The sequence below is a fragment of the Macadamia integrifolia genome, chromosome 7, assembly GCF_013358625.1.
Source record: "Macadamia integrifolia cultivar HAES 741 chromosome 7, SCU_Mint_v3, whole genome shotgun sequence".
Lineage (NCBI taxonomy): Eukaryota > Viridiplantae > Streptophyta > Magnoliopsida > Proteales > Proteaceae > Macadamia > Macadamia integrifolia.
Genome location: NC_056563.1, coordinates 9150205 through 9175770, shown reverse-complemented (window position 1 = coordinate 9175770; position 25566 = coordinate 9150205). Strand labels below are relative to the sequence as shown.

General features: G+C 38.2%; 2 protein-coding genes across 3 annotated transcripts in view; one reads left to right on the top strand and one right to left on the bottom strand.

Annotated features, from left to right (window-relative positions):
- LOC122084723 (polyvinylalcohol dehydrogenase-like) overlaps positions 1–2805 on the top strand; it is an 8172-nt gene extending 5367 nt beyond the window's left edge. Inside the window, exons 2-5 of the mRNA XM_042653164.1 lie at positions 9–87; positions 181–623; positions 1258–1858; positions 2282–2805. Of these exons, the coding sequence (XP_042509098.1) occupies positions 9–87; positions 181–623; positions 1258–1858; positions 2282–2725 (1567 nt within the window). The 3' untranslated portion in view covers positions 2726–2805. The remainder of the gene's footprint in view (positions 1–8; positions 88–180; positions 624–1257; positions 1859–2281) is intronic.
- A 1002-nt stretch (positions 2806–3807) lies between these two features.
- Positions 3808–25331, bottom strand: LOC122084571 (embryogenesis-associated protein EMB8-like). 2 transcript variants are annotated; one of them, XM_042652922.1, is made up of 14 exons: positions 24829–25330; positions 24601–24690; positions 23072–23133; positions 19380–19480; positions 17222–17311; positions 11958–12080; positions 10282–10359; positions 7961–8046; positions 7705–7753; positions 5472–5528; positions 5273–5403; positions 5104–5187; positions 4623–4692; positions 3808–4417 (listed from the first exon to the last, which is right to left on the bottom strand). In XM_042652922.1, exons 1-14 carry the CDS (start codon positions 25083–25085, stop codon positions 3950–3952), a joined length of 1746 nt encoding a protein of 581 aa, XP_042508856.1. In that variant the 5' UTR covers positions 25086–25330; the 3' UTR covers positions 3808–3949. The 2 variants fall into 2 exon arrangements, with proteins under 2 accessions (XP_042508856.1, XP_042508857.1); XM_042652923.1 differs by lacking the exon at positions 10282–10359 and having other exon boundaries at positions 24829–25331.
- Between the last annotated feature and the right edge of the window lie 235 nt (positions 25332–25566).

Sequence of the window (25566 nt, the reverse complement as noted above, 5' to 3'; positions counted from 1 at the left end):
TGCTACAGCAACAATGGTGGGCTTCTTGTCTTAGTGGTTCTTCTCTCTGCATTAGGCCTAACTCCTACAGCCAATGCAGCTTCAGATGTAAGTGTTCTTTGATTTCCAATCCTCATTCTTTCTATCACATATAATGATGGCCTATAATATGAATCTTTTTTTTTTTTTTTTTTTTAGCAGTGGGTAAACCATGGGAAAGATCTATATAACAGCAGATATGCATCAGAAGAGGTTGTGATAAGCCCAGGAAGTGTTAAGAAAATGGAGTTGAAATGGCAATTCTTTGCAAAAAGTGTAAGTGCAACACCTTCCATATTTAATGGGACACTCTATTTCCCAAGCTGGGATGGGAATATATATGCACTTAAAGAGAGTGATGGATCTGTGGTGTGGGAGAGGAACGTTGGTGAGCTTACTGGACTTAACGGAACAGGTATTACCGGGTCGAATGTGTCATTCGCCAGAGCTACCCCGACAGTCGCTGGAGACCTTCTCATTATCGGAATTTATGGTCCTGCTGTTGTTATTGCGGTTGAAAGAGCAACTGGTGATCTGGTCTGGTCAACTAAGCTTGATAGCCATCCAACAGGTCTTATTACCATGTCTGGGACAGTATACAATGGGTTAGTAACACTTCAATTTTTCTTTTTTCTTATAAAAAAGGACGTGCCCAATGCATTAGGCTCCAGCCACTGCAGGGTATGGGTAGAGAGTGATTATATTGAACCAATATCTTCACTTTTTCTGGTGGCAATACATGGGTTGTGGAGAGACTCATCCCTTTGTTCTCATTGAGGCTTGTATTGGGGATGTGATGCCTTATATTACATTGCTTGCGTAAATGGGTTGATTTGGAAGGGTTGTTAAGAATTTTAGTGCTTGAGGCATGGAGGAATCAGCCCACCTTGAGCATTACTGGGACTTCCACAAGCTAGCAGGTCCAAGGTGGGGTTTGTGGTGGCAGCTCTAGTTAATTACCTATTTGCTATATATTTGTAGCAATAATTCTTTCTTTAAAATCTATGTGAGAGAGTTGTGAGGATCAAGGGCTATAATTCCATTTTCCATTAATAATGAAGTAGATCTCATCTTATCGTGGATGTAGAAAATCCTGTCGAACCACGTAAATCCTTGTATATAATTGTATAAGTGTTTGTTTGTATATATATTCCGTTCTTTTCTGCATCATTTTAAATTCTTGTTTCTCTACAGCTTTTGTACTTCAGTTTAGAGATATGATTGACTGTCATTCTACAGATCTTTCTATGTGGGAACATCTTCATTAGAAGAAGCCCTAAATGTCAGCCAATGCTGCACTTTCCGAGGTAGCCTGTCCAAATTAAACTTCCAAACTGGCACAATATCATGGCAAACCTATACTCTACCAGACAATGGTGGTCAATTGGGAGGCTATGCAGGAGCTTCAATATGGGGAAGTAGTCCCTCCATTGATGTAATCAGAAACCATGTTTATGTTGCAACTGGAAATCTCTACTCTGCTCCACAATATGTAAAGGATTGCCAAGCAACAGAGAATAACCAAACAACCCCAACTCAGTCAGACAAGTGCATTGAGCCAAGCAACCACGAAAATTCCTTCTTGGCCTTTGATATGGACACAGGAAACATCACATGGTATAGGCAACTAGGTGGGTATGACATATGGTTCTATGCTTGCAACAATCTTTCAACACCCAACTGTCCACCTGGTCCAAACCCAGATGCTGATTTTGGTGAGGCACCCATGATACTCACCATATTTGTCAATGGAACTAAACGTGATATTGTAGCTGCTGTGCAGAAAAGTGGTTATGCTTGGGCTTTGGACCGTGACACTGGTGACCTCATCTGGGGTACTGTAAGTTTTTTTCTTTCTCATCCATTTTTTTTTTCATATGAGATCTGGGTTCTTGTAATTTATAAGCTCTGTGATCTTGTTACATTGCTGATGGCTATGCTGAAGATGGAGATTTAAGTTTCATTTGTATTTGTTTATTTTTCATTCAAGAATGGCGGGACATTAATCCTGTACATAGGGCTGTCTTATACTTCTAATGGAAAGGACTATGTCTCGGAGTGTGAGGGCTGCACATATACACTAGTGTGGGGCGGGGGAATGAAATGATTTCATGGAAATGTCTACCCCGTTGATGCTTCGACGTGCACTTCCATTGACCTGGCCTCACACTGGTGCAGGGGCCATGCTCCCAGACAGATAACACTTCCCATTTTTTATTATATACTTTGCTGATTCTTAATTTTGTTGTCACCATATGTGCAGTTTGCTGGACCAGGTAGCTATCTTGGAGGAGGAACCTGGGGAGCAGCCACAGATGGTTTGAGGGTATACACAAACATTGACAATGGTAATCAAAAGAATTTCACCCTTACACCATCTAAGCAAAACACAACAGCAGGAGGGTGGGTGGCAATGGATGCTTCCACAGGTGAAGTCCTATGGTCGGTAGGGAACCCGAGCAATTCTACCTCTTACGGTCCGGTTACCGTCGCTAATGGTGTTTTGTTTGCTGGATCTACAAATTCACCAGGGACTATATATGCAATGAGTGCTGAGAAAGGGAAAATATTATGGTCATATGACACTGGTGTCTCTGTATATGGCGGCATGTCGGTAAGCAATGGATGCATCTATGTTGGAAATGGATACAGAGGGATTGAAAGTGCTAACACCTCAGTCCATGCCTTCTGTGTTATTGATGATTGAATGTAATTGTGGAATAAACTGTTTCTATTGCCTTTGATTTGTTCAAATATGTGTACTATATTTGAAGGTTATTTTTATATTTTGAAGCTTTGGTTGAACTCTCATGATTCAGTGATAGTTGTACTGTGTTGTTCTCTAATTGATTGTAATGGAATGGAATGAAAGGGTATTCCCAAACTGCCGGAAAAAAAATCTAACAAGTGGCAGATCCGGTGAGGTCAAAATGTATGCAAAAGTGCTCTAAGATCCCTTGTCTACATCTCAAGCTAGAATTAGCTCAAACAGAGTCCACAATGCAGCAAAATAAAACTCCGAAAAAATCTAAGATAAAAGAGGGTTCGTGGATATACATGGATTGCTTAAAAATACAAGGATGCCTAGACATACACGGAAGGGTATTTGATGAAATTGAATTTGAAATTTGACACATGACTAATCCATAAGATGTACAACTATTCCAACGGTTAACTGGACAAAACAAATTGCCCATGTGGCTCAAAATGAATGGCTGGGCCAGGTATGAAATTTTGCCAAATTGTCTATGGATAGAGTTTCATTCATGGACATTGTTGGAGAACCATTCCCCTTAGTAGCTCAGGTTCCAATATGTACAGCTTTTTCTAGCACATATTGACTGATAATTTGAAATCTTGAACCTAATATACATAGAGAACCTCTTAGTTAGGCCACACATAAAATTTGGTAGCTATCTAACACTTTTATTCCCTGCTTCTCTTTCAGTTTAATGAAGTTTTCTTTTCATTAAAAAAATTAATCCTCAGAAAATTGGTTCCGGATTAATGTGACAAGTACAACTAATTTAACCAAGGGATCTAAACTTGGAAGTGTTGGGATTGTTGAACCCAACAAAGAATGTCTGCCATAGAAGGGAAATGGAAGAGGAAAGGTTATCAACCGGGAAGAAAAGGGATGGTAGGTTGATCGTTGCCCCAGAAGAAAGGGGGAGAAATGATCACTGGATCTACAGGGAGAAAACAGTCTCTCTGCTACAGTCATAATTCATTTTCACCATAGTTGTAAGCAGGAGGAAGTAGGAGCTAGATCCAAAGAGGAGTTTGGGGTTGGGTAATTAAAGATTGTTATATCAAGGGATATCACAAGACCATGATATCAATATAAATGTTTGTCATATTATGTTGACAATTCTCATTATAAAGTACAGGAGCACAAAATGGTGCTAAAGATTACCACCAACAACTGTTTCTATCTTTTGAGCCATGCTGCGGGTAAGACACTTTTTAGCTTCCTCTTGAAGACAATGAGAAGAGCAGAACCCACCAATGGCCAAGTGGTTATGATTGCAATATATGCAAGCAGCCATATAGATTTCCTATTCTGTCGGGAAAGCTGATCTATGCATCTCCTTATAGGAGCAGTTATATCATGAGGATACTTGACAACCAGGTTGCTCTCTGTCTCTCGTCCAGAGGGTTGGGATGTGCCCTGCATGGAATCTGTCTTGGCTTTTGTTTCGTCATGTTGAATTTCCTCTATATCAGGAACCTCATTCTTCTTTTCATGAATCATCTGCTGCTCAACAGAAAAGTATCCTGTCATTTTAGCTGGTTGCTCATTACCCACTGCAGCCACCATACCATCTTCCATAACATTCAAGTATGGGCCCTGATCAATTGAAGATTCCAAAGCAGAGTGCAGGGAAGAATTGTGTGTCTGCAATATCATGAAGAGTTTGTGGTCAAAATCACCTTGAAATTAAGTTTATCGGAAATAAAATAAAAGAATGACATACTGACAATCTCATCAAACATTCATGCTTGAGCAGTATAGTAGCATCAGATGCTCAAAATTCTAGTGCCCTTTTACAATATGGTACTATTTATTCTGCACCAAGTGATTAATAAACATGTTTTTGCACCTTGTTTTGTCTATGCATAAACGGGCTAGCGTGTAGGACACTGAGGAATTCATCAACAGCCCTTACCCACCTGAAAAAGATAAAACCAACAATGTTCATAAATGTTATGAAAGGCATTCTACTAATACAGCTGGCAATTTAATACACAATATGAATTCGTAGCAGCCATGGAGAATGACTTAAATGGTAACTCCCACAGGAATCTGAGGTAAAAGCTTTACATACAAATGTACAATGTACCAATAGGTGAATGCAAGTACATCATATAAAGGTCATAAGCTGGATATGCTCTTATTAAAAATAAATAAATAAATAAATCTTGTGCTCCGGAAGTAAAAAATTTACTCTTCTTGGTTTATCTTATAATGATCACCTCAATCTTGAATAACCATATCAGTTGGAACAATCAGCTTTTATCCAAAAAAAAAAACCATACTACTTGGCAGTGAAACATGTTGCAAAGAAAGCATTTGTAAAGTACCAAAGGCTATCTCCATTTAGTCCCTCGAAAAAAGCTAGGTGTCCTCCATGTTCCGTGGTAGCCAAGACAATATTTTTGTTTGCCCTAAGAAAAAGGAAAAGTTAAGATGCTCATTATCTCAGGTCAAATATGTGACATGTTTAAACAAAAAATTAGGTAACTGCTACACCTGCATTCATCCCATGGAATAGCTTCCCTCGTACAAAGTGGATCATCTAATGCACTGATGCAGAGGAGTGGTACAGAGACATTTCCCACATAACTAGTACTGCTACAACGCCTGTAATATGTATCCACCGTCTGGGGAGCCAAATCCATTTTTCAGTAAGTCATAGGAACAGCATGTGAGAAGGTCAAATATTTGATACCTCATATTTGGCGACAAGGCATGTGGCATGGCTGTCAAAGTCCCGAATAGAGCGTGCCTATTAAAATCATAAGATACCACCGTAAGTAATGAAGTAAAAGCAGATACTAATCAAGTTTCAAAAAATTATTCTCCATTTCAGTATTAACCCTGGTGTTTCCCACTCATCACCATAAACTTAAAAACGTCTGTCCCGCATATATCTAGAGAAAAGCATTTCTTACCAGCTTTCTAAGAGAATTATTTATTATTCCGATAACAACAGAAAGTAACTAAGATTGAATCAACATGAAATGAACGAAAAATCCTATTAGCATGAAATAAATAAAGAAAAACTACTACTAGCAGTGAGAAAAAGGAAACTGAAAAGCCTACATGGCCTATAGTCACTGCAACGATTGAAGAGGACCTTCAACAACTGCTAGAAACTCGCAATGTCTCCAGATAAGTCTGACCAGAACTAAACCATCCATCTTGGATAGCTATGGTCTCAAAATTATTAGGAACAAGGTTACATTTCTAAGCTAATGTCATGATGATGTTACTAAACCTGTTAGAAAAAAAAAAAAAATCCCTCTCAAAACTCATGAAATACATCCCCACCTCTTCCTGTTTATATGACTACGTGCTAATTCATTTGGAAAGGTACATAGAATTCAAAAACAAAGATGACCATTGTGTTACACCCAACCTTCGCCCAAGATTTTGATATCAGTAGCAGTTTTATACTGGTTAACATGACTCTTAATCTCCATAACAAACATAATATCTGGTTCCCTACTCATTAAGACTAAACAGTATGTCCTTCACATCCTTGTAATCTGGTCCTAGAAGAAAAGAGCAACTTCTAGATAAAACGGTAAATGGCATGCTATGATACAACATCAAAGAACATGAAGTTGTTCAATGAAATGTAGAACTCTTAAGTGAGATTTAGTTCACCCAGTAAAAGTATCATAGATTTCAGAAAAAAAAAAAAGGTGATTGGTAAACTAAATTTTATGGTCACTTGAAACATTAGCATATAGCAATCAACATAAAAGACCCAACAATGCATCTATGAAATGATCCACAGATGTAAAAGAAAGGAAAAGGGTTCCCTCTGACACCCTTGTGCAGTTTCGGGCATTGAAGGGGGGATAATTACGGAACCCTAAAAATAAGGGGGAGTAAATAGGATATTTTAAGGGGGAGGGTGAAGAGTGATTTGGGTGGGGGGAGGGGGCGTGCACATGTAGTTTCACCAAAAAACTGGCGGTATGCAAATCTTTATCCCTAAAAGGAAATAAGAATGCTTAGAACCTAACGAATCTATAAATAATCTTCATATACCACCATTTTCTGTGGATTTGGCAAATACTCCACACAAAGCTTCCACTATTAACTTCAGGGAAAAGCAGCCTGAAAGGCAGCATGGCCCCTGTGACCGCCTCGCCCCCCATGAAATGCAGAAATCCCACCTCTCCCACCTCTATTGATGCTTCCATGAATGGTACCATTGGCTCCTGCACTGGCACAGGGGCCATGCTGCCTTTTAGGGTACCCTCTCCATTTAACTTTTTACCAAAAACCTTAAACTAGTATAAAACGAAAGGAAAGAAGGAAAGCATATGAGTATCCAAAGTAGTGCCAGGATCTGTTTGATGGATTCACACATAAATTTCTAAGTTCTGCCCCATGAAATATTGTTCACCCTTTACAGTGCAACTTGAATCGCATGTGCAATGAAGAACTGGGAACAGAAGAGCTCATATTTTGTGGATGAGAAAGTAAATGAACCTTGCTAGTCGCTATTTTCCGGGGCTTGCAATTCTCACTGCTCAAATGAGATTTAAATCTTCACTGAGATAGTTATATCTTTAAGATACAAATTAGTAGTGTTGAACAGCTTTCTACTTTTGGTGGATGATAACCCACAAAAAAAAAAAAGGGTGAATTTTTTCCATCCAGATATGTCAGGATAAAAACCAAGAATTCTATTTTTCTTCAGCATAGGTGGCACAAATATTTTTATTCTCACCCACCAAAAAATTATTTGAGTAATATTTTCATAAGTTTGCATTTTGAACTGATTTATTCATATTTCTTATATTCGTTAGCTCTTTGGAATAAATTGATAGATTACACAATATTTTGCACCTAAATTGGTAAATTTCCTGTATTGGTCATGCCCTTATTAGTTATCATTAGAAGATCAGCCAATTCTGAAGGACCATAAAAAGGAAGGAAGCAACCTTTTCTATGCCTTCCCAGTTGCCAAGCCGAGAATAGACAGGCTGATGTCTGCAGGAAATGTTTAGATATTGTTATACAAAAGCAAACACTAAAAGCTGGACCATAAACAGTTCTAAATTAAATCAACAATTTAAAACTCAATAACACATTAAGAATAAAAGATTGAGTAGCAATCAACTTGGGTTGAATCACACCCTTCCAATGGATAAGAGATCTCATGTCATAAGACTTAGTAAGAAGGCCACATGGACATACAATTGGGCATAACCTTGAAGTCCTATGGTAAGAGCTCTGTCATATAATCTTTGCACAAGCCTGCGGCAAATGAACCTGTCACAAATCTGCAGGCAAAACAAACAACAGAAATGCATATAAAGTGTACAACTAGAAGGGTCTGAAAATCCTACAATGTCAAATAACCAGTACACAAAAGCAGCTTAGGAACTAATGACTAGAGATTTACAACATAAGGTCCCATAAAGGAAGTATTGCCAAGAATAGATTTCTATTCGTAACCGTCTAAGTAAACAAATAATTAGAACACATAAATATATCAACAGAAATAGTCATGAAATTTTCATGTTCTCCGTGTCCAGAGTCTAGAATAGCAAGTGCCAGTGAAACAGGCAATATACAAAAATATGAGGCCCGAAAGTAAGAGAATAAGCAACATTATATAAAACTGTCTTTCATGTTCTATTTCTCTTCATAGAAAAATGTCATAGTGTTCTATGAAAGGACCAAACACATTGAAGTTGATTGTCACTTTGTGAAAATGCAGTAATGGGAAAATTGATTGGCATTCCGCTTCTTCTGTATATCAGTTGCATGAAATGATTACCAAACGGTCCAAACCTCCATTTAGTCCCACTTTCCAAAAAAAATTGTTCCAAGCTGGACATGGGTGATTTATATGCTCCAGCCTGTGGGGGAGCATTAAGTGTTTACCACCGCTTGGAGTTATTCTTGGTATTCTAGAATTGTCTGTGGGTGTTTGAGTCCTGTTTATATTTAGTCACTGTCCTTACTTGTAACTTTACTGTTCTAGTCTCTATAAATATATTATCAAGGCTGCAGCTAGGTCAGCTTGACAAGCCACAACACTTTTTGTCTCTCTTCCTTGCTTCCATATGTGCTGATCTCTCATCCTTGGTACTGCTTCAATATAATAAATTTCCTTTGAAAGTTCTAATCAAAACAAACCAATTATGAGGTTTTTGTTGATGTACGATGTCTTGTATTCCGTCACAATTTAACCCAGAGAGTACTGGTGCAACGCCTCGACAGGCAGGACGGCAGTCCCGCTAGCCAGTTAACAGGCCGTGGGGGTTGCAAGGGGGTACGAGGCCCCCTGCATAGCAGTGGGTGTAGGGGGGCGCAGCCCCCCTGCTCGAATTTTTTATTTGAGGGCAATTGTGTACTTTCTTTATTAGGGTTTTTCACTATATATTTGTAGCGAGGATTTCTTTCTCTGTAATGCAAGCAATACTAAGAAGTGTGAGGACGAGCACTGTAACCCTATTCTCCATTGATAGTGAAGCAGAATTTCATCTCACTGGGGATGTAGGCAACCTTGTCGAACCTTGTAAAATCCGTGTGCATTGTTTGTTCTGTTTTTCCATTATCTTCTGCATCGTTTTAGGGTAACATTTCTACAGTTTTACAAAAATATAACATTAAAATATAAAGTGCTAAATTAAAGAGGGAGGACCATTGAGTGAAGCTTGTCAGGACAGCCCAAGTTTCTGCTACATAGCAGATTGAATGGGACCCAATTTTGTGGACAGGTAGACCTTAAACTCCTAGCCTAGGTCGAGTTTCAGCCAAAATACAATCCACCAAGTGGAAAATAAAACTCTGAAAATCTAGGGACAGTAAGAAGGTACATGGACATAAATGGATGGCTAGAAAAAAAAATAATAGAAGGATGAATGCCAATACACGAAAGGATATTTGGTTGAATTAGGGACTGAAATTTGACATGTAGCTAATCCAACGCTATACCTATCAATCCAATGGTCAGAATTGCCAAATCATTCCACCTCATGGCTAAAATTGGTGGGCCACCATGATAAGCTTATTAGGTTGGCCTGAATAGAGCCACTTTCGCCTTGCAACAATAACAACATCAGGATATTGCCAATTAAAATTATTATTATTTTAATATTTTTTTCTTATATCTTGACGAGCTAGAATAAGGCTTAGCCGAGTAGATGAGTTGATGTTGCAACTCTTAACCAAACATCTAGAAACCTATATATATATATATATATGATTTCTAATTTTATTCAGTCCCTTATACCTTTTTATCAACATACTATACCAATCAAATTCAATTACAGGATTCATCCCCTGGGCTTAGGTAAGACTCTGTCTCCCTAAATGCAAACAGCATAAATATAGAATTTAAAAAGCAAAAAACAAACAAAAAAAGTTGTAGGATACCAATAGCTAGATGCTGAAGAGTTAGAAAAGTTCAAAACTAACTAAACAAAAATCACTCGAAAAGTGTGATCCTTTCTAGAAAAAGAGTGAAGAATCTGGTACTTAATGACAAGCTACATATTAACACTAACCAAGAGATCCCAAGGAGAGCAAATGGCCACGGCCCCTGCAATGGGAATATTAGCACCATCTTCTCCGAGATATTTTACCTGAAAGTAGTAATCCAATTCAATTTTCAAAGATTGAAAGACTTAGAATCTAAGAACTGCAATGGCTGCAAGAGCGAGACATCTAATAGTTTCCAGAGAGAAGTTACAGCTTCATACAACAAATAAATGCATTTTTATTACAAACAGTTAAAGATGAAAATTATAATATCAACTTGGAGATAGATGCCTTGCAAAATTAGGGTGGCTTTCTGAGAAACAACCCTCAATCCATCAATCAAGGAAGCAAGTCTATGATGCCAAAGCTCTATCCATGACTCAGATGTGCATATCTGTCAAGATGTCAACACATAAGAATTGAAGATAGTAATTAATATGAGAAGAATAGAATCTCAATGACCAGGAACTTCCCGAGGACTTCTGCCCCTCAAAAATAGTATCCTCCTTGGGATCCATTGAGATGGAGTTGATCTCTCTAAATTTCTTGAAACATCATCAGAGGCGAGAATTGGGAGAAAGCTAGGATGAACAACTACTGCTTGGAAAGTGGGCAGTGGGATCATATAGAAAGTATCTATTCTTATGCTACCGGAAAGAAAAAAAGTAAAATATAAATACCAATTTAATATAAGGTGAAAGTTTTTTACGTCAGAAACCCACAGACAAAATTGGCGGGTGGGCACATCTGTTCATCCATGTAGAAGAGTGATGTGGCAATTCTGATAACACCATCAGCCTCCAGGGGGACAGATGTGATCTTCCAAAACATGTGATAGGGGGTGACATTAAGATGAAGTACAGCGGATAGGAGTGTAATTTACTCTAAGAACATTGAGGTGGATTTTCATTTTCTGAGGAACTCCATGATGAGAAAACTAATTTCTATTCTATTACTCAGTTCTGGGAATCAACTGGGTGATATGTTAAGGAAGCCACTGTTTCAACCTGCTTTTCTTGAAGAATGATCCAAGTAGAGAATGGGTGATATTAATGCTCCAGCTTGAGGAGTGTTGAAATTAAGTGGTGTCAATGTTTAGTAACTGTAGTGACATTTAACTAGTCATGGTGATGTTTAGTTATGCTATTGTTTTATACTATTCAAGGTTGTCGTAGGTTGTTAAGCCAGCATTGGTACTTTGGTCATTTTTTACACTTAACATTACCTTTATTGTAATTTTCTCTGTTAGTTTTTTAATATAAATACTGGTAGAGCTCAAGGTTTGATCACTTAGTCTAACCGTGAGCTGGGTTTTCTCCTAACACTTTTTTTCTTCTTCTTCTTCTACTTTCACTCATTCTTTCTCTCTTTCTTCTATCTTCTCACAGGTTCTGTGTTTTACTTTTCTGATTTGTCACAACTTGGACATATGTAGGACAAGAAACATTTCAGCAAACCAACAAATTAAGCATTTTATAAAGAAAGGTAGCATGAAACAGTTTCAGAATCAAATAAATCAGCATAGAAGAACTTCCTTTTCAACAATCAATTGATGCCTGTAATAAGGAGAAATAAACTCAAAAAATGGAAGCCCAGTGCTGCATTATTAACTCAAACATTTCAAAATTTCTTGTATATTTATAGCTAAGATTTCAGTTCAACTGAAAACTACCACACCAAAGTATTAAAAGAATTTGCATACCAAAATATTGGCACCAATACTCGTTCCAACAACAAATAGAGGAGCTTGTGGATATTCTCCATGAAGATGGTCAATGATTTTGCGTACATCCTCTGTCCAGCCCGCATTATAGAAGCAATCAGACTGCCCAAATAATGTATAGAGAGTTAATATGAATCATAAAAATTAGATGAGAAAATCTGCAGACAACAACAAACCACAGCCTTATCCCAACTAAGTCAGGTCAGCTACATGGATCCGTAAGGGTGTAAAATAAAAATAGAAGTAAAAAGAAAGAGACATCGCACCACCTCAGAAACAACCCACCTAGAAGGGGTTGGCTACATGGATCACTGCCCTCCAAACAGATCTATTTGATGTTATACTAAGGTCAAGACCTAAACTTTGAATACCTTGCCGTATTGCTTCACCTATAGTCATTTTAGGCCTGCCCCTAGCTTTTTTAGTCCCTTCCATCTGGATTTGATCACTCTTCCTTAGTGGTGCATCCATCGGTCTCTGTTGAACATGGTCAAACCACCTCAACCAACTATCATGGATCTTGTCCTAGATCAGGGCAACTCCCAGATTAGCTATGATACACATTCCTAAATCTATCTCTCCTAGTTGCCGCACATCCATCTCAACAACCTCATCTCTGCTACACTCAGTTTATTCATACTACTCTTATTGACTGCCCAACATTCTGCGCTATTGTAATAATGGGTTTTAGGGATGTTAGAATCCAAACAAATCCTTAAGTACTTTAGGGGTTTATTGGTCTTTATAATACTCTACAACATTCTTTCCATTACTATAAATAAAGAGGGCTATTGTCAAGTTAGACACAAGTCATTATTCCTCTCAACATGGTATCAGAGCAGAGATCCAAAACCCTTGCCCTAACCCTACCTTCACTTTCTTCTCTCTCTCTCTCTCTTGCCTCCATCTCTCATTGGTGCTTCTAAACTACCAAGAGCCTCTCTACCGCATCTCCTCTCATTGTCTGGGCCCTCAAATCTCCTTTTCCTAATGATTTGAGAGACCCAGCCCCTTTTCTCACCTTATTGATTCAAGGTTTTCACCCTAATCGACTTTTATGTATCAAGGTTTTGTTTTCCCTGCTTCTTGCATCGATCTATGTTGATGATGCCTTCCTATGGTGTTGTTCACTTATGGCATTTACTAGCCACTTTTCCATCTCTAGTTCCCAATCCAGAGAAAATCAAATTTTTAGGGTTTTCAAAACCCTTATTAATCTTTGGGTTTTCAGGGTTTTCTCCTTGATTTTTTGTGCTTTTACTGCTTAGATTGGTTGTATTAGTTGTTTCAGCCATAGCTACAGCCTCTTAAGTGGTAACCATGTTTGGATTTGTGAGCTCAACTACATCCACCAGTGGTGGTGACAACTCCGGCACTCTTCAACATTCCCTCCTTGTGCTATCAAGCTTGATGGTCACGCTCGTGTTGTATCTCCATCAAAACCCATATTTATTATAGGTATCTAATTAAAACCACAAGCGGCCTACCGTAGGTACTAATATTGATAAATGGGAGTGTGCAAAATTCTATTGTTATGGCTTTCCTTGTCAAGTCTATGCAGCCACAGATTGCTCGTGGTTATCTCCTCCTTAATTCTGCTATGAAGTATGGAAGTCTGTGGAGGACATTTACTCCTAGATTGGGAATGATGCTCAATATTCGAACTTCACCAGAAGGTTCACAATCTGAAGCAAAAGGGTTTAACTCTATCACAGATTCACAGTACTATTATGAGTTTCAAACTCTATGGCATGAGTCGACTTCTATGAGGAGTATGTTCCACCACTCCAGCTGATGTCACTGCCTTCCATAAACAGGAATACAAGATCAGAGTCTATAATTTCCTAGCAGGGCTGAATGTGGAATACGACCAACTGCGGGCTCATATTCTAAGTCGATCCCCCTTTCCTACTTTGGAGCAAGCCTACTGTATGATTAAAACTTGAGGACAGCCATCGTACTATTTTGCTCCCACAGAGAGATCTACTCTAGCATCTGGCACTCAGTCCTACAGCATAGCTCCACAGTTTGGTGGCTCCTCTACTAAAGCACCTGTGAAGTGCGACTACTGTTGTAAGGAGAGTCATACCAAGAAGCATTGTTGGAAGCTCCATGGACGCCCTGTTAGTACATCTGGCAAAGGTTGTGGTAATCCTGGTTACGCCAACTATAGTGAGGCCTCTGACTCTAACTCTACACCAAGCATCTCAACAGCGTCTCTATCATCTGATAAGCTTATTTCCTTTCAGCGTCTTCTAACTTTTATGGAGCCTCCTGCATCTACAACGGCGAGTTCGACTCACTCCACTCTATCCAGTTTAGGTACCTATTTCTATAGTTATAGTATGTCTGTCCAGTCTACCCCATGGATTAGTTACTCCGGGGCATCAATCACATAATAGGTTCTTTGTCTCTTTTATATGTTCTGGTAATGGTAAGGTCAGATTGGCTAACGGGACTCATTCCACTATTTTGGGAAAGGGCTCTGTTAGTTGTAATCCTACTTCATCTCTTTCAACTGTTTTGCATGTCCCATCCTTTACTTCTAATTTTATTGTCTATTAGTAGTATATCATCCAATCTTAATTGCAAAGTCCCATTTTTCTCATCTCATTATGTTTTTCAGGATATGGTGACAAGGGCAACAATTGGCTCTAGTAGGGTGTGTGGCGGTCTGTATTTGCTCCATGATGATTCATCTTCGGTCTCTAGTTAGGCTCTTCAGACAAGTCACGTCCCATCTCTGAGTTACCACAGTTGCACCATCGGTTAGGATATCCTTCTTTGGGCACTTTAGCCAAGATTTTTCCTTCTTTTAAGCATTGTAATTTGAGATGGTTTTTTTCTGAGGCATGTGTTTTAGCCAAACAAACTCGAATCACCTATTCTGTTTCTGATAATAAAAGTGTTACTTCTTTTTCATTAATACATTTTGACATTTAGGGTCCATCATGTTATGTGTAAGTAAATGGTTTCTGGTGGTTTGTCTCTTTTATCGACTACCATTCTCGGATCACTTGAGTTTATATTATACGAACGAAGGGTGAGACTTTTCATTGCTTTCAATAGTTTCACCGTATAGTGCAGACCCAATTCGGTGCTGCTATTAAGATTCTTCGAAGTGGCAATGGCCACTAATACTTCGAAGGGTTATTTCAAGCTTATTTTTCCGCTCATGGTATGGTCTATCAAACCATTTGTGTCGATATTCCAGCTAAGAATGGTGTTGCTAAGCGAAAGAATCTCCATCTTTGTGAAGTATCACACATGTTTAAGATGCATATTCATCCCCAATACTAGAGTGACACGGTTCTCATTGCCGCTTTTATGATCAATCGAATGCTTTCTCGGGCCTTGACTTCCGCACCCCTTGGATATTATCAATTCTCACTACTGCATTTCTTGTTCCTCCCAAAGGTATTCGATTGTGTCTGTTATTCTCGTGATCATCATCCTAATGGCATCGTGATATTCGGTGCATTTTTTTTGGATACTCTCCTACTCAGAAAGGCTATCAGTGTTTTCGCCCTCCAACTCAGCGTTGGTTTGTGACTATGAATGTTGTCTTTCATGAATATGCATCTTACTACCTTGCGCCACCTCTCCAGGGAGAGTCTTCTTACATAGTGGAAGATGTGTAGCCTCTTGAACTTGCTACACACCTACACCACCATTTGTTATCCCAGTCGATGTTCCTTTTCAGGGGGAGACTAACACTCTTGCTCCTGCTAGGCCTTGTCTAGAGATTTGTGTTTTTTATTGCAAACAACAAACCAAGACAACTACAAATCCTGCACCTACCATGCCAATCATCTCCTTTTGAACTTGATATAGTCCCCTCAAACCCATGTAATTCTCTTTCCCCTCTTGTTGATGTTCCAATTGTTAGTGTTGATGCTTCTTTTGAGTTGCTTATTACTGTTCAAAAAGGCACTATGTCTTGTACTTTGCATCTTATTGCTAAAACTGTTTCTTATGACCCACTTTCTCCATTCCTGGCAGGAAGCAAGTGCAGACTCACAATGGTAGGCAACTATAGTCGAGGAGACGTAGGCTCTAAGGAGAATGACATATAAGATCTAGTATGTCTTCCCTTACAGAAGAAGATAGTTGGTTGTAAATGGGTTCTTCCTAGTTAAACAGAAGGCTGATGGTATAGTGAATCATTATAAGGCTAGACTTGTTGCCAAGGGCTTCACTCAGAGTTATGGGATTGATTACGAGGAGACATTTGCTCCAGTGGCTAAGATGATAACAATCTGTGTTACCTTTTATCCAAGTTAGACACAAGTCATTATTCCTCTCAACATGTCCCATATATTATAACCGGTCTTACAACTATCCTGTAGAAATTTCCTTTAAGCTTTACAAGGATGTGGCGGTCAAACAACACTTCAGAGGTACCTCTCCACTTCATCCATCCTACTTGATTTCTCTAGGAAATATCATCTTCTATATCACCCTCCACCCCTATGTTTATGGTTGACCCCAAATATTTAAAATAATCACTTTTGTGGTATCTCTCGCTCCTCAAGTTTCACCACTTCTTATCCATCCTAGTTTGACTAAAGTTACAAACTATATACTCCGTCTTCGTTCTACTTATCTTAAAAACCTCTTGATTCTAAGATTGATCTCCATAACTCCAGCTTATCGTTAACCCCTATTATTTGTCTCATCCACCAAAACAATATCACTACATGCCATTCATGATAAACGTAAATAAATAATGGCTTAAAGCTAATACTTGATGTAACCCAATTGTAATTAGGACTTCACTACTTAGACATCCCACTGTTTTGACACTAGTCACCATGCTCTCATACATGTCTTCAACTATTATACTAATAATGAGTGGTGTTAAAGGAAATATTAATTTAATAACAATACTTGAACCAGAAACCATAATTCAAATTCATTTATATTCAGGAATTTAGTGCTTCAATTCATATAAAAAAAAAAAAAAAAACCCTGCATAATTTGGTGCACAAATTTATCAGGTTGACAAACCAATATACGTTTTCTGATGGACACAAAGCATTCTTGGGGTACAATGAACTTATGATTCAGAAAAAATGAATCCATCATTTAGGTGGTTAGTAGTGTTCCTGAGGAATCTAAAATAAGAAAATACCCAGCAACATATAACAGTGGTGGCTAACTAGTAGCACTTTAGGGAGATTTTACCTCAACATGTTAAAATTTTAGTAATAGCAGGATATTTCAAATGCAAAGAAACTTACAGTAACTGAAATGCCACCAAGTCCACGATGGTTGCCAACAACAACATTCCGTCCACGTTTTGCCATATTGAAAGCAAGATGCTTTAAATACTGCAATATTTATCACAATGTTGAAACATTGTCAGTAACCAACTAGACCAAAGAGTTTTAATGTTCAAATGACTAGTTAAACACAGCAAAAAAAGCAAGGGAGCCATCAGTTTGATCTGAGTCATCTAAAAAAGAAAGAGCTATTATTCGAAAAAATTCATGACCAAGTGATTTCAGTCTATATTTGTTACGATATTCATAATTTCGTTTCTTTAATACTTTAGCATGTTCTTTAAATTTGAGATCCAAGGTTATTAATGATGTGGATGAGTTCCAACTCTGGAAAGGTAAACTCCTCTCTTTTGTTGGTCGGCTTACTCTCATCAGATCGGTCCTCCAGTCTAAGTATATCTATTGGTCAGGCACCTTTGTCCTTCCAGCTTCTGTGATTAAATCTTTTGAAGGTCTCTTATGCTCCTTCCTTTGGAAGGGCTCTGACTCACCCAAATTCCTCCGGCCTCTCAGTTGGAAAAAGGTTTGCCTTCCCAAATCCGAGGGAGGATTAGGCATCAGAAGAATTAAGGATATAAACTATGCGGGTGTCCTTAAACTCATTTGAAAAATTGTGTCCATACATAAAAGCATCTGGGTTGATTGGATCCTTGCTGGGACCCTCAAACACCACTCCGTCTGGACTACCCCCTTCATTGCTGATGCCTTTTGGATCTGGAGGAAGATCCTAGAACTTAGGACCACCGCTCTCCTAGCAATTTCCTTCGGGCATCCTGGCTTACCTAATTTCCCCTAGAGTTATATATTCTTCTGGTCTCCCTGCCAATGCTTCTGTCTCCTCTATCCTCTCCCCCTCGGGCTGGATCCCTGCCTCCTTTCCCCCCTTTCCTTCTCTCCTTGATATCTGGTCTTCTCTCCCTCAGCTTCCCCCTGGACATCGAGGAAGAGAAGATAAATGTATTTGGCTCCCTTCCTCCAATGGGACCTTCACCTTTGCCACCGCCTGGTCCTTTGTTGAATCCTCTTCTCCCGTTGTTCCTTGGCATAAGCTTGTCTGGTTCAAAGGCCATATCCCCCCGTCAAAGTTTCACCCTTTGGCAACACTTGTCCGAATGTCTCCCCACTCAATCCTTAACACCACATTCCTGTCAACCCTTCCTTCTGCCTCTGCCCCCATGGAATGGAGGACATTCCTCATCTCTTCTTCTCCTGCCCCCACTCTGCTTCTATCTGGAAATTTGTCCTCACCAAATGCTGGCCTTCTAGGAGAAGCATTCTCCCCTTCCATAAGGAATGGAACCGGATTGACACGACTTTCCATTTGTGATACTGTTGGTAAATTGGCCTTTTGTGTTACAATCAATCATCTCTGGATGGAGCGTAACATTCGTAGATGGACTCCCAAATCTCGTTCCTCGGATAAGATTTGGAAAGCTATCTACTTTGATATTTCCTCCAAAGTCCATGTCCTCCCAATTCATCCTGTCCCCTTCTCTCCCAAAAATTCCCACATTATTACTTCTTGGAACCTCCAGGTTGATCTCATCCAAACTCCCTCTTCTTGATAGCATATATGCTTCCCCCCCCCCTTTTTTTTTTATCCCTTTGGTATTGATGTTTAAATTATGTCCTTTGTTTCCCCTTGGCAAGTTGGCTTCTCTTTGATGGCTTTAGCCTTCCCTCCCTCCCTCCCTCCTTCCCCCCCACTTTTTTTCTTTCCTTTGTATATTCTTCTTCTCCTAATAAATTATTTATTCATCCAAAAAAAAATGATTTGGATGAGTAATATAGCCTATAAAAATTATGAACCTGAAATAAATTTATTTAGCTTGTAATTTGAGAATCGATCTCTTTGCCCTATATTGCTTTAGTAACATAATGATGGGAATTACATATAACTCCCTAGGGAGGTAAAAGGAAAAACGGGAAAATTACAATATAAGACAATAAGTAAATAAACCAGTCCCAAAGAACCCCCTGTTACATAATATAAACTTTTAACAGTTTCTTCACTGCACAAAACAAGTTGTATCCATGAAATGCAAATCCTAGAAGTAGAAAACCACTTGGTGACAAAATCATGAAAAGGGCTAATAATGTGAAATATAAGACTTACAGGAGATGAAGAATCGCTTGTTAAGCCAGGGATCACCACCACAATAGGGGTCGCATCGTCTTTAGAGATGGAATTATTCTTATGGAAAGCTTCTGTTGAAACTGTAAAGTACGAAGACAAAAGGGATATATATAACTTAGTCGCATTCACAATATCCTCCAATGTTTTAAATCAACTATCACATAACACTTGCAAACAACTGGCAAAGGGATGCTAAATATTTGTAGGTAAAAAAAAAAGGGAGAGAAAGAAAAGCAGATTAAGGACATAAGGACATGATTTCATATCTACAACGTAACATGCTTTTCGCCATAAGCACAAGAAACTTGGAAAATGGAAGTTTTAATTATGAGTAAAGAAACGAAAGATAAATCGATGTTTATAAACACAGATGCTAATGAAGTCTATAAGAACTTCAACATATGGACATGAATTATGAAATTCCATCCCCATGTTGGTCAAAGGAAACATCCCTATGGATCTTAACTTAAATTACTTTTGTTTTAGATATCAGTATAGAAGAAATTTGCAATGAAAATTCAGTCATCTTATGCTTCAAAGATAGAAGATAATCGACCATATATGGAAGAATAGGACCAAATCTCAGAAATATTACATAGAAAACCAAATGGCAAAATAAAACCTTCATGAGACAGATACAGCTTGTGGTTATCCTAGTAAGACATGCATCATAAACTGTTTCATGAAAATTAAAATAGGTCACTGCATGGAGTGTCAAAGCAATTAAGAGCCATCATATATATGCTGACCGAATTAAGGCCTGAGAAAGATTAACCCTAGAGAAGAATTGCAAAACGATAGAAGGCTGAAGGCACAAGGGAATCAGCAAAATGTAAGGTATTTAAAATGCATTCAATAATCCTATTTAGCACAAAGCCGAATTCTTATACAAGATACAGATGTTAATAAACCTGCCACTAAACTTACTAATAAATTAGCCCTTCAAATACTGCTTACCTTGTTAGGAATAATCCCACGTGGGAAAACATTAGAACCTTGGATGACTTTGTAACCAGTTGGGCCCTCTCCCCCTAACAGCTTAAGCTTATGGGTTGGACATTTCAGCATGGTATCAGACCTGTCAGACCAATTATGTTGATAACATGTCTGTGAACAATAGCCCAAAAGAGGGGCCACAAATGCCACATGTACTGCCAACCAAAAAAGCGGCAACACATGAGGGGGAGTGTAAGAAATAATCCATCGGAAAACTCCAAGACCTTGGATGACTTAATAAAAAGTTGGGCCCCTCCACCTAATAGCCTAAGCTTTTGGTTGGACACTTCAACACATCCAATCAACAGCATCAGTTTTGTAAAGAAAAAGAACATGACTCAAGTTCCAAAAAACAGCATGAGCTCAGTATGCTGTGCAGTCAAGAGACGATCAAGGGACATGGAAATTTCCAAGTGATCCTTTAAATTCCAAGTGATCCTCTAAATTTCCAAGTGGGTGAGCCTATTTATTTAACTACAAATCAACTAACCATGAAAATCATCTAAATGCCCCTTACTCAGAATGCTGTGCAGTCAAGAGACGATCAAGGGACAAGGAACTTCCCTTGCCATTTATCTGAACCAAAAATCTATACACTTCTCTCTAATGTCACTATGTTGGATATCAGAAAGTGCTGAAGCCCTGCTCTATGATTTGTCAAAAGATCCAAGAACATTCAATCTTTTCATAACTAAATATTAGCAAATATTAGTCTCTTAGCTTTCATTACAATTTTAGAATTTTCCTTTTGCTTAAAAAACTATGAAGAAACATTGCAGAGACTTTTAGTCACGATCTGAAATTATTCCCAAGCTTTTTGAAACTGTTGAGAGTTGTAGAAGTGTTTGTCCTTGGTTCTTCAACCTAGGCTCCAATGAGAATCAAAGAATTCCTCCAATAAGGAGGAGCGATGTCCATATTCAGATTGAAGGAACTAAAAGAGATAGGGGCAGACCTAAAATGACCATAGGAGAAGTGATGAAGAAAAGACATGCATAGGTTAGGTGATGCAGATCCGGGTTCCAAAACCGGAATCGGATCACTCATGGGCCCACTTGGTATTATTTTGCCCAACTGTAAGAAATAATGGCATACTTGAAAATATAGTGGTGTTTAAAAGTGGAATGGCAATCTGGTAAATAGATGGAAGTCAAAACCAACAGAGAAAGAAAAAGGGATATGTAATGTATAAGGTGAGAGGGGGGAATGGAACTTAAGGTAACGGATAGAGGAGAATAAAAGGAGAAGGGAAGGGTAGCCTTGGAAAACACTAATATGACTTTAACACTAAAGATAAAAGATATAAAGAAAGGGGTAATGACAAAGAGAAGAGGACTTTGGTTCTTCTTCTTCCTTGAGACTATGAACATAGGCAGAGGATCAAGATTTTTTTTTTTTTTTTTTAATAACTCTTGCACATGAACATGAATCGATCATTTGGTCTTGTCCCAAGTAAGACCTCGAATAGATAGGATTGGAGGACAAAAATCCATGTAGCTGACCCTATTTAGGTGAGATTTTTCTGATTTTTTGTGTTGTGTTCCTTTCCTTTGCTGTCTTTGATCAGATCAATGTAGCCAACCCCATATAGTTGGGATAAGGCTGAGTTGTTATTGTAATGAGTTTTTTTATAAAAAGAATTAATATCATTAATATGTTATTAAGTTAATTCAGAACTACTGCTCATTAAATTAATCCTATGGCATAAGACAAGAAAACAACTAAAACACAAAAAAGAATTACTAAGAATATGAACTTATAGAAATCAGGAGCATGTGGAAGCATCACCTTCTCTTTTTTTAGTTGGAGGAGGGAGAATTATCCTCTTCGGTAAAGCATCTTGAATTATTAAAAGGGTTTGTCTAGATGAAAATTGTTTTTCAAAACGGCTGCATACTTTTTGGCATTACGAATGTTAAGATGATTGTGTATAGTTGTTTAAGTGTTAGTTATGGTATTTGTTTATTAATTGTAACTGCTATTAGTTATTGTCTAGTGTAGGGAAGTATTTAGTGTGTTCTTTCCTTGATAGAAACTTATGTGTAATTACACAAAGGTACAGTTTTAGGGAAATGTTTCCTACGTATCGTGCTAAATTCTAAGCAATGCACTTGAGAAGGCACCACATATATTGTGTCAGGTAACAGGAGGTTGCATCATCTAAGCAATGCACTTGAGAAGGCACCACATATATTGGAAAACTAATATCTATATATAAGCATATATTCTATGTAAAATTTCATATTTTTTAAGAGTAGACTAAAATACAATCGAATAAATGAGAATAAATGTAATTCTAGAAATTGATAACATGGAATAGAAATCACGACAGTAAAGAGAAAGGAAAGGGATGATAATGATCGGATCCTAGGAACAGTTTGAAAAAGAACATAATGGACACAGTGATTTAAAATCGCCAACAATGTTTAACATATTACAAAAATCAAAACGAAAGATGGACGACCAAAGAATGTCCAGATTTTGCATGACAATTTAATTTCACATGGATAATAATAAGGTTACACTAGGCTTATAATCATTATTGGGCCAAAAAATGGCCTCTGCTAATACCAATTCCATTGGACATTCAAACATCCAACAACATAATAATTTATATATATATATATATATATATATAACAAATAAAAAAGAAGAAGGAAATTTTCATGATATACCATCAGAATACGGCAGCCAGTCCAAAGCAATAGTTCCACCATCAGCTGTATGGAAAATTTGCCTGAGAACCAACATTATTTGTTAGATAGGAACCATGGTTACAAAGCTGAAGCAGAAATATATCAAATCCTAAAGCAAGAACCTCTGCTGACTAGAAGTCATATCACAAACAAACATCTCTATGGAAAACATTGGCTGCCAGAAGTTCGATTAGGATTCCAGCTATTCTTACCTGACACATTATTTGACAGAAAGATGATATATAATTATTTAATGGTAAGCAAAAAAACCTCCTATAGACCAGTTGCTACAACTGTCAATGCATTTTCAGGTTATTCAAAATCCATCTATGATGACATGCAACTCACAACCACCTTTTTATTGAACACAAAGAACTCTTCAAAGCAACGCATTGTGTGACACCCAAGGATACAACAAGTACCAGACCCGCCTAGGAGATCAGTGAGGTGCCCCCACCAAGAATATGGCAAATACCAAGGGGTTTGGGAGATCGGTGAGGGTGTGCAAACTTTAGTCCCACATCGCCTAAAGAGAAATTACTGGGCTAGTTAATGACCTCTAGCCTTCTTAACATGGCATAACCCGTTTTAAGGCCTTGAGGCCCATGGGCCAAAGAGGACAATATTGGGCAAGTTTCTTTTTCCTTTTTGTTTCTAAAACTACTTGGCACCAAAGTGGTGTCACATGGGATGATGATTGGTGTTTTTCTTGACATTGGAATTGGAAAGGCCACATGCTCTCTCATGCATCATGCTCAACTTCTCAAGTATATTTTGGGGGGGGGTGGTGGGGGGTAGGGAACCAGATTTTCTGATAAGCATTGTATAGAATATGGTCATTGATAATAAAAGCATCCTTATTTATTGGCAGGCTATCCTTGAAGTCATTTGTGATTTTCGTTGGAAGTTCGGATGCCAGAACTCAGGGAAACATATTGGTTCGCATAGTTCCTCTTTCAGTTTGTCATGAGTTAGCTGTCATTTGTTTTGCACCCATGTCAATGGTTTACTTTCATAGATTCCTGTTCCAATTGACTACAAGCCTAACAGCAACATACTAATGTGTGTGAACACATTGTAGTTCAACCAAGCTGTAGCTTTCACACCGATATCGACCATTACTGTGACAACTTTTTCTCCAAAAGAATGGTCAAGTACAGAGTTCTCTTCTTTATTTATTTATTTATTTCCAAAGGTAAATTGGGGAAGCCGTTAGTGGTTAGAAGGAACAAGGGCAGGCTTTGTGCCAAATTCAATGCTTACTTTTCCTAGATTCCACTTCTAACTAAGAAACAGAAGACTGCCAACTTCAAAGGAAAACAGTCCCACAGTGTCTAGCTTGAACTGCAAATTTTGGTAATTCAAGACATTAAGAACTCATATTCATCCAAGCAAAAGAACCATGTTAAACATACAACAAATCACACCGGAAAGCATCAATCAGCCAAAGTTGCAAACAGCTTGTCTTAGAACTACAATCCCATTACCATGAAAGTTTGATTGCTCACCTTCGGTAGCTGAAAACCGGAGGCTTGCCATGAAAGTTTAGAAAGACAGTCTGAAAATGAGGACTTGAAAGCCATGGAGTAGCCAAATACCTTCAAAACCGAAATTCTTAACAAGTATATCAAAATCGAAATCAAACAAGGAAAAAAAAATTTAATCTATAACAAACTAATTAAAATTTGAAAATTCAAGAACAGGTTAATTAAAATCTATTAAAAAAGGGAAATCACCTTCCATGAAGAGTCTTGCACTTGGAAACAACCCCTTCGTAGATCTCCGAGCATGGATTGAATGTCAAAGACACAGGATCTCCTCTGTATCCTTTCATAATATCAGCAATCAGATGAAACTCCAAGAAATTATAGAGAAAAATAAGCAATAACAGAATGCACCCAAAGACATAATTCGAAATGGGTATCAGTGAAACTGCTTTGAAAAGAAGCTCAAACGCCGACACAGAGATCTCTTCTGAGGTCAAACAATCCATGGCCGTCGCTAGAAATTAAGAAAACAAAATGACCGAAGAACTGAATTGCTAGATTTCTGAGTAGACCATTTTTCTCAAACTCACTCTACTGGAAAGGAAAAAAAAATGGATTGAACGGTTGAGCTAAGAAGAAGACACTCTGGAGCGAAGATAAAGGGGAAGAAGAGGTAAGAAACATTTTTTTAATTCAAGAAGTGTCGTTTTCTGAGAACTATCGAAATGAAGGGGAGAAGTTGAGGACTCCCGTTCAACTACCAACGTGAATTTCGTTAGCCTCGTCTTTGGGAGAAATGTGTCATGTGTGGCCTTATTTGTTTATTGTACTTTTTTTTTGCCACGTGGACAATTTGCATTGAGTATTTCTCGACTAGACCCCTCCCTCTTTCCTACCATTTTTCCAAAAAAAAAAATGATTTGTGCTTCCTACTCAACTGTTTTAGGAAATTCTCAAGACTCTTGAGAGGGGGAAGGGTAGAGGCGT